This window comes from Macrobrachium rosenbergii, chromosome 10 (assembly GCF_040412425.1).
Source record: "Macrobrachium rosenbergii isolate ZJJX-2024 chromosome 10, ASM4041242v1, whole genome shotgun sequence".
In the NCBI taxonomy this organism is placed as follows: Eukaryota; Metazoa; Arthropoda; class Malacostraca; order Decapoda; family Palaemonidae; genus Macrobrachium; species Macrobrachium rosenbergii.
The window spans coordinates 49,656,058-49,674,851 of NC_089750.1; the positions used below are offsets into that span (position 1 = coordinate 49,656,058).

General features: G+C 42.1%; 1 protein-coding gene across 1 annotated transcript in view; it reads left to right on the forward strand.

The window, feature by feature from the left end:
• Positions 1–18,794, forward strand: part of LOC136842621 (rabankyrin-5) — a 379,842-nt gene that overhangs the window by 43,418 nt on the left and 317,630 nt on the right. The window contains 1 exon segment of the mRNA XM_067110236.1: positions 12,475–12,619. Within this exon segment, the coding sequence (XP_066966337.1) occupies positions 12,475–12,619 (145 nt within the window).

Genomic DNA, 18,794 nt, shown 5'->3' on the forward strand with positions numbered 1-18,794 from the left:
GTCTAGACCTGGGTCTCTCTTTGGATCACATCTGGACAGAAGGGCACTCTTTTACCTACCAACAGGCTGCTACTTTGGAATCAATTGCCGCATCAGCGTTCCAGGTGGTCTCTTGGCTTGACCTGTGGTCCATGACAGTTGGTAAAATTGCATCTGCCTCTCTTTCTAGCAACAGCGAAGAGTGTTCCACCTTTCTTAGACTGTTACCATCTGGGGGCAAGACCATCTCTTATTTAGCCCACCTAAGAGCAAACATGTGAGCTAATTTGGTTTTGAAGAGGAACGATACTGACCTCTCAAAGGTTTCCAGATTTGTTGGCCCTGATTCTACCTTGGCTCTGAGGAGTGGACCAGTTGTAGGTTCTTCGTTGCTCTTCCCTAAGGACCAAGTAGAGACTGCAGTGGACAGACAAGAGCAGACAATAATGACTGTCTTGTTCACGAGGCTGTTCATAAGTCTTTGGGCCCTTCATGTGCCACTGTAGCTCAGTCTTTGTCTCCATCTGCCACATATTCACCCTGTAAGAGGCCTCAAGCTATGTCAGATCCTCATAGGGGCTCTCAACACTCTCCTGCCCCCGTAAAGAAAGGAACTCAGCAGCGTCCCTTTCAGCCCCGTCCACCCAGAGCCGGGAGAGGAGGCAGAGGTAGGGCTAGCGGAGGTAAATGCTAGAGAAGGCACCCCTCCTTGGTTGCTGCTGTTGGTTGGGGGTTGGTTGCCTGGCAAGCCATTGGGCAACATGGCAGCGGCACGGAGCGGAGACCTGGGTAGTAGATGTTCTGCAGGTGGAATATCTACTCCCCTTCGAGTTTCCCCTTCGAGTTTCCCCCTCCCCTCTCTGACTGTCCATTCCATCAAAGGACCTACATTCTGGGCTCACCAAAGGACCTAGCTCTCTGAGAAGAAGTGAAGGCAATGATGGGGAAAGGTGCTGTGAGATTCGTGACGGAATGATCTCCAGGTTTCTACAGCCAGGTCTTTCTGGTGGAAAATGCTTCAGGAGCTTGAAGACCGGTCATAGTCTTGTCTTCCCTGGACCTCTTCATCAGAAATCCTCAGTTCAAGATGGAAACGACTCATACAGTACTAGCAGCCATCAGGAAGTCCGACTTCATGCTGACAATAGACCTGAAGGATGCCTATTTCCAGATACCGATCCATCAGTCTTCTTGCAAGTACCTTTGCTTCATTCTGGGAGAGACAGTCAATCAATTCAAGGGGCTTTGCTTCAGCCTCTCTACTGCCCCACAGGTGTTCACGAATGTTCACCCTAGTCTTGATCTGGGCCCATTCGCACGTGATTCGCCTCTTAAGGTACCTAGATGATTGGCTGATCCTGGAGGGTTCTCAGTTAAAATTGATCCAATACAGAGACCCTGTACTCCAATTTTGTCACAGCCTGGGGATAGTGATAAATTTGGAGAAGTCAGATGTCATGCCCAGCCAAAAGACACTGTACCTGGGCATGTTAATAGACACAGCAGCAGCAAGGATCTTTCCATTAGGCCCACACATCAACAAGTTCAAGACCATTGCTCAGTCCTTCCTGTCCAGACAAAAACAGCCAGCACATCGTTGGCAGATCATTCTTGGTCACCTGTCGTCCCTGGAGAAGCTCATCCTACATGGACGTCTCCACCTTTGATCCCTTCAATGAAGATTGAAAGAGTTCTGGTCTCCGTCAAAGGACTCTCCCTTCTTCCTAGTTCCCCGCTCAAGGGACGCGAGGCAGGGCATAGCTTTGTGGCTGGATTACAGGAACCTAACCATAGGAATGCCTCTACACACTCCTCCTCCAGAGATTCTTTGTTCTCAGATGCATTGAATGAGGGTTGGGGCACACACTTTGAAGATCTTCTGACTTCAGGTCTGTGGTGTCACCCAGACAAACAGCTTCACATTAACATCCTGGAACTGACCACGGTGGTGGCATGTATCAACAAACAGGGAGGACTAGTTTCTGACAACTTCACAATTTGACAGCCAGATACATCCCAGGCAAGAGGAATGTACAGTAAACCCCACGCATTCGCGGGGGATGCATACCGCACCCCCCGCAAATAGCTAAAATCCACAAATACTTAAAACCCCTCTAAAAACATTTAGAACTGCCTATTTTGATAGTTTAAACACAAGAAAAACCCCTCTAAAAATACTTATACCTGAGTATTTTAATAGTTTTATCACAAAAAGTGCATTTAGTCATGAAAATGATGTGAAAATACAATAGTTAGTGAATATTTCTCAGTGAAAAATACTGTGAATTGGTGAATTTTCCATGAATAATGGGTAGATACGTTCCAGAGAAATCCGCGAATACATGAGTCCGCGAAACGAGAGAACGCGAATACGGGTGTTTACTGTAGTGGCAGACAAGCTGAGTCGTCGAGGTTAGGTTCTGGGTACAGAGTGGTCTCAACACCTGGAGGTAGTGGAAAGGTTGTTCCTTCTTTGGGGAAGACCAATGATCAATCTGTTTGCAACCCAGCACAACAGGAAACTGGAGGTGTTTGTTCAGTCGTTCTGGACCCATGGGCCGTGACAGGAGACGCTCTCCAACATTCCTGGGGCAACCTGGATGTGTATGGCTTTCCTCCCTTTTGCCTGATCTGTCAAGTGATCAACAGGGTGATGGTCACTCAGAACCTCAGAATGACCCTGGTGGCTCCCTTGTGGCCACACGCTGAGTGGTATCTCAGACTGCTAGCCCTGCTGACCGAGGCACTGAGAGAGATTCCTCCCTGGCACAACCTCCTATGCCAAGCAGATATTGAGAGGTTGCACCAGTCCATAGGGTCCCTATCTCTTCACAGCTAGAGACTATCCAGCACAGTATCTCCTACGGAAGTCCCCACAGCCTTGTACCAGGGGAAATGGGCTGTCTACTGTGGTTGGTGTCGTCAGTGGGGTTTCTCTCTGGTCGGAACTTCTGTTCAGCAAGTAGCTGACTTCCTCATGTTCCTCTGTAGGGGGACACTGCTTTCTGTTTCAAGCTTACTTTCATCCTCCCACCAAGAAATAAGTCTTCCATATGTAAAGACTGAAAGGTTTGTACCCTGTATTTCATAACATACAAACCTGAGGTCTTTACATAAATGGCCCACCTCAAGCTACCCCTCATTCTGTTTTCCTGGGCTAGAAGATAACTGAGCATCTCTGGAAGAAAGGAGATGAGGCTCTGCATCCTCTCTCTTCCCAATGGCTAATGGAGACAAGCCAGCCAACCTTGTTTTATTTTTAACCTGTTTTCCTGCGCAGCTGAGACCATACAGTACCATACATAAAGACCTCAGGTTTGTATGTTACGATGTTAGAGGTAACAAGTGCACCGGAAATTGAGGGGCTTATCAGTTCAACCTGGTGGAGCGCAGATTGAATGCACTCCACATATAAATCTGAACTTCTCCTAGGGTTTGATAGGCTGGAAAATTGATTCAGTCTACTGAAGAAGTATTTCTGAAGAATTCCAGGACCAAGGCATCACTGAAGGTGGAAGGGTGAAGAAAAGGTGAGTGATGCTGTTATACCTCAGCTCGCCCTCATCATAACTATCAATACACAGAGGCTTCTTGAATTCTTATATGCTGCATGGAATAGATACTGCATCAAACTATCTACCCAGACCAGGTGTTTTTATGGCCAAAGCTTTTGGCAGCTGTAACATCTTGTGCATCCTTAGAGCAGGGTGTTATCAACATTTATAAACTGTGGCCAAGGAGACTAAGATATATAAGTAGTGAGCCTAAGTGTGTAAATTGTGGTGATTCGTCTAACAAATGTTACTTATATGAAAGGGAAAATCAAGCATTATGATTCATGTAAAGATCTTGAGAGAGGCAAGCCAGAAGGCATAGGATAGAATTATACGACTGATTGACTTTAGCAAATACCGTTATAAAATGCAAATCTTTGTTAAAATAAAATCTTAGAATATGAAAGAAGAGATAATTTGACAGCCATTAAGAGCTGTCTTAGAATCTCATAAATGACCTTTAACTGAAGTAACCTCTGATTCCTTGCGAAACAGCTGACAAAACAGAGTATTTATGCCAAGTAATCCTGTGAAAAGGGGAGCGCTGATAACTTTATGCCTCTACCTCTTTGGAGGCTGGGCCAGTGAATGTTGGTCCTTTGCTAACTTAAGTTGGCAGTCAAACCTGTGTAGAGATTAAGCTTATGGGTGATGTCCTACCAATGTCAGCATCTTTCGTCTTCCAGTGGGGAACTGGAAGACACAATGGCATTAATTAAGACACCTGTCTTGATGGAGCCAGATATGGGTGCAGCAAAGAAATTTTGGTGAGAAGGTGGGTATTGCTGCTCCCAAAGTACCACTGACTAAAGAGAGCATCAAACAGACTTGGTTTGAATCACTTCAAACCATTCTTCACACATACTGAACTACTAGTAAGACTTCTGGATAATAAAAGAAATGTGTTCTAGAGTTATTATAAGGAACCTGCATAGCAAAGGTTTTAAATTTCATTAGAGTACTCACATAAAGCTGTGGAATGGTCAGAGACCTTGTGCAAAGGATGAGTAGCTAAAGGTTTTATTATTACTACTTTTATTCATAAGATGAAACCTATTCATGTGGAACAAACCCACTGGGGCCATAGACTTGAAAGTCAGGCTTCCAAAGAATATGGTGTTCATTAGGAAGAAAGAGGAGGTAAAGGGAAATACATTAAGAAGAGATTGTACTTATTAAAAAAGAAAAAATAAATTAACAGATAAAATGCAAGGAGAGTAGTATTAGGGTAGCAATGCATTGCATCTTCGCTTGAACTTCTGAAGTTCCAGTTGCACAGCATCCTCTGGGAGGCTTTTCCACAGTCCAACGGTGTGAGGAGTAAAGGACCTCTGGAACTGAGAGGTTTGACAGCGAGGCACACTTACTGCGTATTGGTGTTGCTGTTCAGAGAATCTGGTTGCTCTTTGCAGGTAAAGGGGATGAGGGGTCAATTGTGAATGTCAAAGATCTCTGTTGAAATACTACTTATGAAAAAGTGGCAAACAAGAAGCCATCCGTCGATGGTCCAAGTCATAACTGCTACTATTAGGAAACAGAAACCTACCACCACAAACCACTCTATCTAAAAGAGATACTGTAAATTTCTAGCAGAAGCAGACATCCACACCGGAGAACAGTATTCTAGTAAAGGAAGCACAAACACCCTAAAATAGGATGCGTTAGTTTTATCACTGTTATCAATGTCTGAGGCCTTACGAACAACACCAAACTTGCATGTGGCATTTGCTGAAACTTTCGTTAGGTGTTTCTCAAAAGTTATTATGAGTCAGAAGTTACAGCTAGAATATTGAAAGCTTAAGGCTCATTCAGCAAACTTCCATCCTCCTGAAGGGGAGGATGGGGTGGGAAATCTGTACGAGATCTGCTAATCAATAGTATTTTTGTTTTACTGGAGTTCAGCCTCATACCCCACCGACTACACTATTCACTGATCCGGTCCATGTCCCGATTAATAAGTGGAGACTTTACTACACCCACAAGTGTTGCATCATCGGCATACTGAACAGTCTTGTTTTCCAGGTCAGCAACCATATCACTTGTATACAGTGAACCCTCGCTACTTCGCGGTTCGACTATCGCGGATTCACGACTTCGCGGATTTTTTCCATTACGTATGTATATTATAAGAGAAAATATATAGCGGATTTTCCGAAATTTCAAAAATAGTCGCGATATATGAAGACCCAAATATTTCATTAATTCCATTAATAATTATTAATATCTGCTAGTACTGTTGGTTCATTGCATTATGACATAAATTCAGTACAAAATGAAATTAAACAAAAGAGAATGTGATCATACGATAATTCATTATAGTACTAGTAAAATTAAACTGAACATGAAACGCTAATCAGATGCAGTCTGACATTGTCATATTTGAATGGTGTAAGGCTGCTGATGGCTACATATATACTAATTATAAAATACAAATGTAATGAATGTGCATCTTTTCCATGAATCTTTTGTACTGCATCCAATAATATTGTTTGTTGCAAAAATCACATCTCGAATAAACCTATACTACTACAACAAAAAAAGCATAAAATAGCGTAAAGTATATTTGAATTTGAAACTAGCATGTAAGATGGGCTGTGATTGGTTCCATTGGTGATAGATGATGAATCAGCTCCCAAGTTTTGTAATCTCGCCTGTGATTGGTGTTTTGACCGTTTCTCCGACCCGCAGCAGCTTCCCTTGTCTCTGACCCGCAGCATCTTCTCGCGGCCACTTCGTTTCCCGCTCTCTCGGTAGATAGATGCTGTTTACATTACCAGTGCTGTGCGTGACAGTGTGTGTTTGAAGTTGAACTTTTTTTTTAACTTTGTTTAACCCCTACAATGGCTCCCAAGCGTTGTGCTTCTGCTAAGGCTGGTACTGAGCCTAAACGCCAACGGAAAATGATGATGATTGCTGAGAAGGTGACACTTCTCGATATGTTGAAGGAAGGGAGAAGTTACTGTGCGTGGCCCGCCATTTTGGAGTGAACGAATCCACCGTTCGCTACATTAAGAAGGATGAGGCGAAGATTAGGAAGACGGCTGCCATCACCTTTAGCAAGTCAGCAAAGCGAAGTTGTTACGCTCGTAATAAAACGATGCGTCCGTATGGACGGTGCTTTGTCAATCTGGATTGCTGACTGCCGGAAGAAGAAAATAGCCTTGGATACGAACACCATCCGAACCAAGGCTTTGAGGTTGTATGAGAATTTCGCGGCAAAGGAACCTCAAGATGATGGCGACCACGCTGAAGAAGAAGAGGAAGACGATTTAAGATGATGTAGATGAACCTCAAGCAGGGACATCCACTGATTCCCAGCCTCAGACACGACGTTTTACCGCCAGCAAAGGATGGTTCGCCAAGTTTCAGAAATGCTTCAGCCTGAAAAGCGTTTCCCTGCATGGCGAGGCTGCTTCACTGACACGGTCGCTGCTGAAACTTACGCCGAATGAGACGTTCAAGAATATTATCGCTGAAGGTGGATACAAGCCCGAACAAGTCTTTAATATGGACGAGACGGGTTTGTTTTGGAAGAGAATGCCATCGCGAACTTTCCTGTTCAAAGAAGAAGCCAAAGCCTCTGGCTTTAAAGCATTCAAAGATCGTGTTACCCTCGTGATGTGTGGCAATGCTGTGGGATTTTTGCTAAAGCCAGGGCTTATTTATAAGTCGAAAAACCCTCGTGCTTTGAAAAATAAAAATAAGAATCTCCTTCCGTGTATTGGATGCATAATCCAAAAGCATGGATTACTGAAGATGCTGACCTCAACTGGTTCCACCAGTGTTTTATCCCACAAGTCAGTAAATATCTCTTAGAGAAGGGCTTGCCATTTAAGATCCTTCTCCTGTTGTATAACGCTGGTGGACACGCGACTAATCTTTCGCATGAGGGCATTCAGGTTGAGTTCCTGCCACCCAACACAACGTCCTTAATTCAACCGATGGACCAGGGGTTATCAGGGGCGTTCAAGGCCCTCTACACGAAGAATACCTTGGCGGACCTCGTTGCGTGTGTGGATGCTGCCCAAGAAGATGAGGATGAAACATTCAATTTGAAGGTGTACTGGCGGCAGTACACAATTGCCATGTGCCTTCAGAACATCCAGAAGGCACTGCAAGAAATGAAACCTGCTACCGTTAACGCGAGCTGGAGGAAGTTGTGGTCCGAGATTGTTTACGACGACGAGGGATTTACGCCTGCCGAGATTCAACACTCTGCAGTACGGAAATCTGTGCAGTTGGCTGCGATAATTGGAGGTGACGGGTTTGGCGACATGACGATGGAAGACGTTGACGAGTTGTTGGACTGCCATTCCCAGCCGCTAACTGACGCAGACCTCAAGACCTGACAAAATCAGCCAGTGAGGAAGAAAATGAACCACAGGAAGAGACCCAAGAAGTTGTCGAAGAAACAGGCTTAACATTAGAACGGCTTGCCAAGCTCTGCAACCTAGCGAAGGAGCTGAAAGAATTGTCACAAGAATGGGACGAGGATATGGTTCGTTCTCTGCAGTTCTGCAACAAAATCGATGAAGACATGACTCCCTACAGGATGCTCTTTGATCGAAAAAGAAGCAGCGGCAGCAACTTCCGATCACAATGTTCTTCCAGCCTCGCAAAAAGAGCCAGTTCCTCCTGCTACTATGCCTTCGGAAGAAATTGAAGAAGTGTCCCAGGAAGAAGTTGAAGAGGTGTCCCAGGAAAAGACACCTCAGTCTGAAGAGACGTAAAATACAATCATTGGCTGCACAGTAGAAGACATCATCAGCTTCATCATCATCATTTCTACTGTGCAGCAAATTCATCGCCATCATCATTCAAGTTTTTCTTCAACTTCTTTCATGGTGGGTACAGTAACAATCTTTATTTCTTTATATACTTTAATATTCTAACATTTTAATATTAGTGCCTGTTTTAGATTAGGGTACTGTACATGCATTAAGTGTTCTGTACATTAAAGGGTGGTTTGTTAACAGTACATACGAGGAGGGCTTTATTGTAACTTCCAACTCTATCGTGGTGAGTAAAATACTGTATAATTGTACAGTACGCACCATAACAATCTTTCTATTTTTTATGTTCACTTACTGTTTTATTGCTTATCATTTGTGCCTGTGTACTGTATGTATGTATTGTAGATACCTGTACATTACTGTAAAGGGTGGTTTGTTAACAGTACTATGTAAAGGGAGGGTTTTAAAGTCTGAATACATGGTAAATAAATACTGTAAATATGGTGTCCCTACTTCGCGGATTTTCAGCTATCGCGGCCAGTTCTGGAACCTATCTACCGCGATAAACGAGGGTTCACTGTACACTAAAAATAATAGTGGACCAAGAACACTACCCTGTGGAACTCCAGACAAAATAGGTCTTGATTCACTGAAGATCCCGTCCATAGCAACTCGCTGTTACCTACCTGTAAGGAAATCTTCAAGTAATCCCAAAACATATCTACCCACTGCAAGATTCTGAAGTTTATAAGTAAGTGCCTTGTGACATACTAAACTGAAAGCAGCACTAAAATCTATTTGAATTACTGTGCACTCAAAACCCTTATCAAGATTCCTTTGCAAATGGCAAGTCAAGTCTAAAAGAGCATCAGAGGTACCCAACTGCTTCCTATATGCATATTGACTATCAGCTAACAATTCTTTAGATTCTACTTACTTATATAATGGCTTAAAGATAAGTTTTTCAGCAACTTTAGAGAGCACTGGGAGAATAGAAATTGGCCTGTAGTTATGCACTCTTTGGAACAATCACTGTATTACTAAGCTTGCGCTCATCTGCAAAGATACTACATCGACAAAAAAATTGTAGAATAACATCCCCGGAGCGAAATGCAAATTTTGTAAGAATAGGTTCAGCATGACAAGTATTATCAGGGAGAGGGACATTCCCAACTGATAGATTAACTTCAAAACTCAATGAAGCTAGGGCCAGTAACCAATCTACCATCATCTGTCAGTAGTGGTGGAATGGAAGACGAGCCTGACCCAAAGATAGATGATGCCAGTGTGGTCCACCACAGATGAGGCTGAATAATTCTTTCAAGTTTCCTCTTCAAGGAATTATTGTAATTTCTCTCGGCTGTATGGTAAGTTCTATTCGCAGCATGGCAAGACTCAACAAAAATATTGTAATTTTTATTTGAACGATTTTGTCTCCATACATTGAATTTGGTCTGTTTATCATGGTAGGCTTGTCTACATGTATCATCAAACCATGGCTGGTCATTTGTCCTAAATCTGATGACCTTTCCAGGGACTTATTAAAATAGCTGTCAGTATCTCATGTAAGTTCCTCTTGGGATCAGGATCTAATGTAGCACCTGAAATATTAAGTGCTTGATAAGCTTCAATAATGCAATCCCAATGGGCTCTGGATTTTGCCAGACTGTTTTTCCAATGGTGGAATTAGGAATATACTGATTGACAGATATGTCCATCTCAGTGGTGCAGTGATCAGAGGTGCCTATATATTCACAGACCTTGGACTTCACAATAGCTGGAACATCTGTGAATATGAGGTCTAATCTATTACCAGAAATGTGCGTGGGTTCCTCAGTTAGCTGGACATAATTTGAGGAGAGACAGAACTCAAGAGCAGACTGACCATGTTGAGCTGTGGAATTTGAATATAGCCACTCACTGTGCTTTGCATTACTGTACAGTCTCCACAAATAACAAATGAAGTTTTTGAATCCTGTGACTGAGCCATACTAATCCTCTCCAAGAGATAGTCATATATAGAATTGTCGATATTTGGATTTTGGTAAACAGTAAGTACATAAACATTGTAGAACTTACTGAAAATTTTAAAACAAAGAACATGATAAATGGGTCATCTGGACTCCGTGTATATAGCCATACCTTGCGCATGTGGGATATTACGACGATGAAGTCGGGGCCATCAAACCCTGGGATTAAAAATTCAACCTTTGACTTGTTACTACTTACAAGAGTATCAGATAATTCGTAGTTATGGGCACAACTCTGGAGATCAAGAAAATTTGACCCTAAGCCCTGAATATTTGAGTAAGGTACTCTGCAATTTTTCTTACTCTAATGGTACAGCTCAATGTATCCCGAAAGGGTTAAAGTTAACAATATAAAATCAGTATCAAAACTACTAAATAGACTCATAACAGCAGTAACATTGTAAAAATCAACAGAACAATAAACAACAATGCCATCAGTAACAACAGTATTTATATTATTTACAAAAATTCTGTTGAAAGTATTAATAAACATGTCCATATTCATTGAAAAAAGCGCCATAAGCAACTGGTTGACAAGGTGGGTCCGGCATACCTTGTAAGTCCAGTGAAATCCATCAGGTTTGCCACAAGAAGTTGGGTGAGTACAGTCAGAATGGATTTTGGACTAAAATGCCTAGTAGGAATAGATTAGGTAAAGGTGAAGGCACTTTCCTGATAATCCACCAAGCAACTTTTGCTTTCTCATCAGCCTGTCCTGCACACTTTTCAAAAAAACAGGGAAGTGAATGAAAAAGAGGATAAATGCCTGATTGTACCCTCAGGCAAGGGAACTCAAACCAAGACCATGGAAGGCCATGGTACAATGGCTATGGCATAGTCCAAGGTTGGAGAACAAGGTTTAAATTCAGAGCAACCTTCTCTTAGAAGGGTTGTCTGCCAAGGCTGAAGGGTTCCGTCTACCCACTGGTTTGATTTTGGGGTGTCCTTCTCCTAAAAGAGTTGCCTGCCAAGGCTAAAGAGTCTCCTCTTCCCTAACTCGTGTAGGTAGGGACGTTACACCGTGAAGTGAATGTTGCTAAGAAAAACCACATTAACCCTCTTCAGGCAGCCCCAGTTTACAGTGGGGGTTTCATTCCTGGCAGCATGCCGTAACCCGAAAAATGCCATAAACTGGAATGTCATAATAATGATGGGAATAAATGGCGTTATGAAACCAGGCACGGCGCCATGCTCCAAGCGCCATAAAGTTGGAATGCTGTAACCCGAGACTTCCGTAACCTAGGGACTGCCTACCCATGGTCACATGAAAATTCTTCTGCAGGTGTATGTCTTCAGTAGTTAATGTTGGATGAATACACCTTGTCCAAGAGATTACGTTCCTTGTAGTACTGGGTATGGTGCAGGAGTGGGAAGGCACAGTTGATGCCTTATATAAATTTGTTGGGTAATTCCACACTTTCAGCACTGTTCATGTAAATTTTGTATGACACCAGGTAACTGACAATCAGTCAGATTGGTTAAAGCAATTATGACATTTTCCAGCATCCTGTAGCATAAAGAACGGTTCACTTGATTGAATGAGATATTGGCTTCCCACCATCTCAGAAATAGCCTGTTGTAACTTAGCACCTGGTTGTGGTAACCTTAGGTAAATTTAACTAACTGAATCGCACTTTTAACATCAGTATGGATTATATGAAATAACAGTTGTTAGTTGGGAACATAGAAATTTTCAGAAGTTTATATTTATAGCATAAGGTAATCTACCTAGTTCTTTGGCTTTTTGTAAGGGATAAAAAATTGTTTAAATTAAAGCCGAAAGGAATTGATTTCACACTGGTAAACAGTTTGCACTGGTATACTGTATTGTATCTGATTAATTTTCATCAATATTGCAAAGGTCTGTAGTTTACCCAGATCAAGTCACATTCCTAGACTCGAGCTGGTCTTAAGGGTCTTCTCTTGAATGAGAATGAAAGTTGGAGCAATAAAAAATTTAATAAGTTGGGCAACGATATAAGGGATTACAAGAAATGGAAGAAAATTGAAAGGCTAAAAACAGTACTGTTAGGGTTAAAGAGTTACTATAAAGCACCTGAGATAATTCCTATAGTGCGCTGCACAAGGCACACTGTGAGCAGTACTCTCTGAAGTAGGCCAGTTTGTGTGTAGATTTGGTTTTATTCTCAAAATAGTACACTAGTTTTTTTTCCTCAGATTGGAGTAATCTTGAAGAAGATGTAGGTGAGGCTGTATTGAAATGGGTTTATACAGACCATGTGAGCCTTCTGAATGATCACACATTCACTCTCAGTCTTATGAGGGCAGCTGCTGATTTTTCCCTGACTCCTCTGTTGAAAAGGTAAGTTCATGTTTCTTAGATGCTTAAACACTGATTGTTCCTGCAAGGATATAGAACTTCATTGTTATTGTGGATATACCTATAGTGCAAGCTGGTTCAGTTGTTGAAGCTTGGCAATAAGTTGAGGCATTTTTGATGTTATGGAGGTTTTATGAAAATTGAAGGGAAAAAGAAAAAATGAGTTGCATCTGTTTATGCCTCTTTAAATTGATCAACAGCAAATGTTAAAATGCCATAAAAACAGAGATCAATAAAAAATTGCCAAATATAAAAAATTTTAGCATATATAGGAATATATAGTATTGAAATGTAAAGTATAAAATAATGTAAAAGCTTAAAAATTTATAAAATATTGTCTTATATAAAGTTCAGCAGTACAGTAGTTACTGTACATAGTTCCAGTATTGAGTCATCAGTCATAAAAATATAAAAAAGTGCCAGATCACATAAAAACAAATGTAATAATATACAGAGCAGCATATCTGCACAGTAATAAAATGTGTACACAGAATGAAAGCATTTAAAACATTAAAAATATAAAAAGTTTTGTCGTACCTAACATTTTAGCTTTAGCATTTGGCCTCATGATGGCATTAATAGTTCTTGGCAGCAAATTCAATCATGTTTGCATGCATGTTATTTGCAGCATCTTATTTGCATTGAATTTGTGCCTTGAAAGAAAATTTCTAGTGCTAGTGCTGATAAGCTTGTGTAATGTTATTCCGATGGCAAATAATGTGGCTGTGATACAACACAGAAAAAATGATGACAAGATTACCACCATAGCTTGTTCTCCCCCTTCCTCCACCTCCCTCCTCCCGCCCCATCAAGCACATTAACATCACCCATCAGGTAGATACAGTACTGTACAGTGTACAATACTACATACATGTAATTTTTGAGGTGAAGCGTACCCTCTATCATTTAGCTTTATCTGCGACTCCTTTGGTGTGGGTTCGACAGGTGTTAAAATTGAAACAGTCGTCAATGAATACTCCCATAGTTACTCCCCACCATTTGTAGGGCGGGGATAGGACAGTGAATGTTTCGGTTGCTCATTCTACTCTTGTTGGCAAAATTGGATGGCATCGTAGACAAATGCCCTGAATTTTGGGTTGCCTTTTTTCATAGTTATCGACTTGAATTTTCTAGACTGGTTTGTTTTTTCATTATGGATTCTTCTCAGGTGTCCTTATCAAAATCCCTTAGATTTTGCAAGGTAAGCAGTTGCAAGACCGGATTGGCTTCTTTGAAGTTCGATACACACGTTTATGCATTGACGAATGTGGGGTAATGTGTGGTGATTTGGACAACTATTGTGATCATTGCAGGGAATGATCTTTGCAAGAGATAGAGAAGATGACAAAGTATCATATTAAAAGACAGGATAGGCTTAGAAAGAGCGTAAAGAGAACAGCTAGTCTTGCATCTAAGTCTTCCTTAGAATTAACTTCTGATCAAGATAGGTCTATTGATTCTTCTTCTCTAATAGATTCTCATCCTTCCACACCCACTAAGTCAGCTCAGGATAGTAGGTTAGATTCAATGCAGTCTGATATTGATTCTGTAAAATCTAAGATTGAATTTTGATGTAACAAGTTTGATTCTTTTGTATCTAATGTATCTAGTGCATCGGCAGGGACAGTGTCCCCACGTTCCATTGGCAACTCCGTGGCTGCAGCCTTGTCTGTCTCATTGGCTCCTCCTGCCAGTAGGCCTGGTAGTCCTGGAGTTCCCAAATGAGGACTGACATCCTGGGATGTTCATGGACTGTGCCCTCTGTCTTCTGCCTTTGCTTTTTGGTCCCTGGGTGGACAAACGCAAATTGCGCTCGCCTAAAACATTCATAGTAGGGTGAAAAGGTCTAGACCTTAGCTTTCTCAAGGTTATTATAGCGATTCATCCAAACCAGGTAGCTGATCGCATTTGGCAGCGAGCGATGCCACTGCGCCCTCAGCCGCCTCAAGGTGTCCGGAGTCATTTGTTAGGCATTCAGGCAGTAAGCGTATGCTCCTAGGCTCCTTTTCTGTTGATGATAGTCCGAGTTTAGATTTCATCAAGACTGTAGGTATGTCCGCTTCCGAGTCTTTTGCGGCTATTATAGACTGTCTTTCTGAAGCTAAAACTAAGCATGTCAGATATTCGAGGCCACAGGAAGTGTCGAGTCTGCGCCAGGCATATCCTAGGCTGCAGGAAGCCTTATTGAATCCGCACGCCGCCTCAGCGAGTCCGCATGCCTCCTCATCGAGTCCGAGGGAAGAGTCAATAAATCTTCAAGAGACAGTAGGTCATAGAGTTTCTTCGGTGCTGCATTAGTGTCTATGACACGTGAGTCTTTGAATGGTAAGAAAAAAGTTAAGTATACCTTAGTTTAACCAGACCATTGAGCTGATTAACAGCTCTCCTAGGGCTGGCCCGAAGGGCTAGATTTATTTCACGTGGCTAAGAACCAATTGGTTACCTAGCAACGGGACCTACAGCTTATTGTGGAATCCGAACCACATTTTAGTAAGAAATGAATTTCTATCACCAGAAATAAATTCCTCTAATTCTTCATTGGCCGGTCGGAAATTCGAACTCGCGGCCAGCAGAGTGCTGGCTGAGAACAGAACCTACCAGCCCAATGAGGAACTTTGAATAGTAAGAGGAATGAGGAGATAAGTGCAAGTGAACAAGTTCTTAGTGGCATCAAGGGAACAGGTTGCGCTTCTCCAGTGTTGGAAGGTAAGTCACTGTGGTTAAAAGGTTCTCGCCCTCCTGTGTCAGCCGGATTTTCTCAATCGGATCTTGAGAGAGACTGTTCTCAGTTCAAGATTTACCAAAGTGATTAGTAGACTTCTAGCACAGGGTCTTACAAGATCATCTGGTTCTGAGGCTTCTTCAGTTGTCTCAGATGAGGAAGACTTGTTTAGGCCCAGCTCTTCCTCTCAGCATTCTCCTTCTCTTACATTACCCTTGGATAAGGAAGAGGAACACTTAGAGTCAGTCACTTCAGGTTTTAAGAAACTGGTTCAGTTGTGTTTGGACAGATATCCTCAGTTCTTTTTGGAGGAACATTCGAATACTGCCGGCTTTCTTCAGGTTGGGGTCTGATTATTCTCCTCTCCCTTCCTTTAAGCTGTCAGAGTCTGTACCTGGGAGATTTGACTCTATTACTAAGGCTTTGCATAAGAAGATCTCCTCTAAAGGATCCTCTCTTTTGTCTCCCTGCCTTCATGCTAGGAAGTCACTAGTGTATCGGACAGGGGAGTTTCTCCCCCTTTTCTCCTGATCCAGCAGTGGGTGGTGCTTTTTTGTCCATGATTTTTCCGACTAAGAAAGGCGCTACTGCATCAGGCAGGTTGCATTTCTCTATTCCAGAGGCTGAGAATATGAATAAGAGTTTGACTAATGCTATCGAAGCTGCGTCCTTCATTGAAATTGTACTGAACACAGTTGTGTTTGAAGGAGTTTGGTGAGGGTCTTCTTCCTTTGGCCAGGGATCCTTTTGTTAAGGCCTTAGGGTTTTTTGCTTCCCTAGACAAGGCGTTTCATGATGTGATAGGGGAGCTATCCCATGTTGCGAGCAACCTGAAAGTCCGCAGAAGAGAGCAGCTTTGCTCTCTGCGGGTTCCTTCAGTTTCGTCCCTTAGTAAACAGTCTTTAATTTCAGCACATCCTTTTGGGAAGATTATTGAAGAAAAACTGTCTGCGTCTATAGCCTTGGAGACTAAGAAGACAGAGAATAGGTCTTTTATCCATCAGTCCCAAGTTTCTAAAGGGAAGTCTCTTGCGTCTCCCTCTTCTTCTTTTAAACAGCCTTCGTGCTGTGCTACCTCCTTTGTAAGGTCTTCCTCTCCAAATGCTGAAAGGAGGAAAGTATCCTTTCACCAGCAAAGTTCCAAATCCTGTTCTGCAAGGGGAGGGAAGTTTATCCCCTCCTCTTATAACAAGTCCTAAGTCTAATAAAGAATAGCACCTTGAGCTCTCAGGTACCTGTGGGAAGGGGCAGGTTGGGCCTTTTCGCTCAAGTGTGGGAATGTATAGGGGGTAGACGCTTGTGTAGTGAAAGTACTTTTGAAAGGCTGTTGCATTCCTTTCAAGAGTTTGCCTCCTCTGTCGAACCAACCAATAGCTTTTCGGTCGTACAAAGGCAACACAGAGAAGAGAAGGATTGTGAGTTAAGAAGTCTCTTCTCCGTTAGAGAAGACAGCTATAGAGGAAATACCAGCTACTTTGCCAGGTTTTTACAACAGGCTTTTCCTAGTTCCAAAGGCAGCAGGAGTTTGGAGGCCTGTTTTGGACATATCCAGAGGGGATTGCTTGAGGGCAGGAGATCTAGTTCTGGGCTTAGTGACCCCCTCGACATGGTGAGGGGGCTCTTGAACCTGAGGAATTTGTTCCCACGTTTGAGTCCAAGAGTCCCATATACCATTATATATTTATTTGGATTAATTTTTGTGGAATTTTCCACTTTAGCTAAAATTTATTGGACCCGATAAATAGGAAAAGATATAACTGGGATTGGGTTTATATCCAAAGCTAAATAGTAGGAACTGTGGTACGGCCATCAACTGCCCGATAATGTTCGGACCTGAGAGATATCTGGCGGAACTATTTTTTAGGGCTGGACCATGGATTCCAGGGGGGTCTGGTTCTGGGGATAGGACTCTCGGCATTCTATCCGGTTTGCCCATAACATGATTAGAGTGGGGATGATAGTATTCTTGTAATACCTTCAGTCCTAGCAAGTGGGTTTGGCTTACACTTGGGCCACTATAATCATGTTGTGCCATCCCCCGTGGGGTAGGGTAGGGATGCGGACATTTGGGAGTCAGCTCTCACTTGTGCGTTTGGTGGAAGGCAAACAGTCTTTTTTTTATTAGAGTAAATTATGTTATTTAATGTTGCAGAGCCATTGCTCCTCATTGGAGAAAGCTACCGAGCTGATTAAGTACTGCTTTTCTTTCAATTTAGGCTTGTTGTTTTTGGCTGGTTTGATAGGTATGTGGTAACTCTTGAAGGATCATAGTTTAGTTGTGGTTGTAGCTCCTGTCAGCTCTGTAGGCCTGAGGCACAGGGGCCAATAAATTTCCATTCAGCATTGCACATCTTCAGCCAGTGGCCACATTTGGGGTTCATGTTCCACCTCCTAAGATAGTGGACCTTGTTTGATGAAATCCTCCTCCGATAAGTATTTGTCATGGGATCATATTCATCAGGTAAGCAGCAGTGAGGATATTGATAATGATATCTGATAAGTCGGTTGTAGGGAATTTCTTGCCTGCCTCCAGCGCACAATGTTGGAATCAGCTAAATGGTAGAGGATAAGTTTCACCTTAAAAATAATGATTTTTATGATAAAATCAATTTTTTAGGTACTTATCCTCTTTCATTGAAACCCTCCCTCCTCCCCTCTTAAGAGACTAAGAGCAGAATGAGCAACCGAAACATTTGTTGTCCTACCACCACCCTACAATGGGTGGGGAAGTAACTATTGGGAGCGTTCCTTAACAATTGTTTCAATTTTAACACTTGTCGAATCCGTGCCAAAGTAGTCGCAGATAAAGCTAATTGATAGAGGGTAAGTACCTAAAAAATTTATTTTATCATAAAAATCAATATTTTTTGGTTTTTCTTCACATTCTTTATAGTTATTATGTATAAATTTCCTGCATTTAAAAAGGTAGCAAAATGTTTAACTACAGGTAGGCATCAAGTTACAATGGGGTTAGGTTCTTGCATGCATGTTGAAAGCCAAATTTTCATGTAACTTGGTTTGCAATTCAGTATTCGGGTACATACGGGCTACATCATAGTTAACTTCTTTTACGTGCAGCCTAACATAGTTTTATCACCATGAATACATTTTTATACAGTATCTTTCTCGTCCGTCTTTACAATAACGCATTACTGCACAGTCACCCTTCAGTATTCGTGGGGGATAGGGACCACAACCACCCGTGAATAGCTAAAATCCATAAATACTTGACACCCCCCTCTAAAAATGCTTTTAACTGCTTGTTTTATTAGTTCAAACACCAAAGACCCCACTAAAATATGCTTATAACTGCCAATTTTAAAGTTCAAACACCAAATGTATCTTAAATTATCATCTCAAAGCACTTTAATATTTCAAAGTCGTCTTACAACATTGCCCCTAAAAATATATGGCTTACAGCTGTGTGTGAAAACT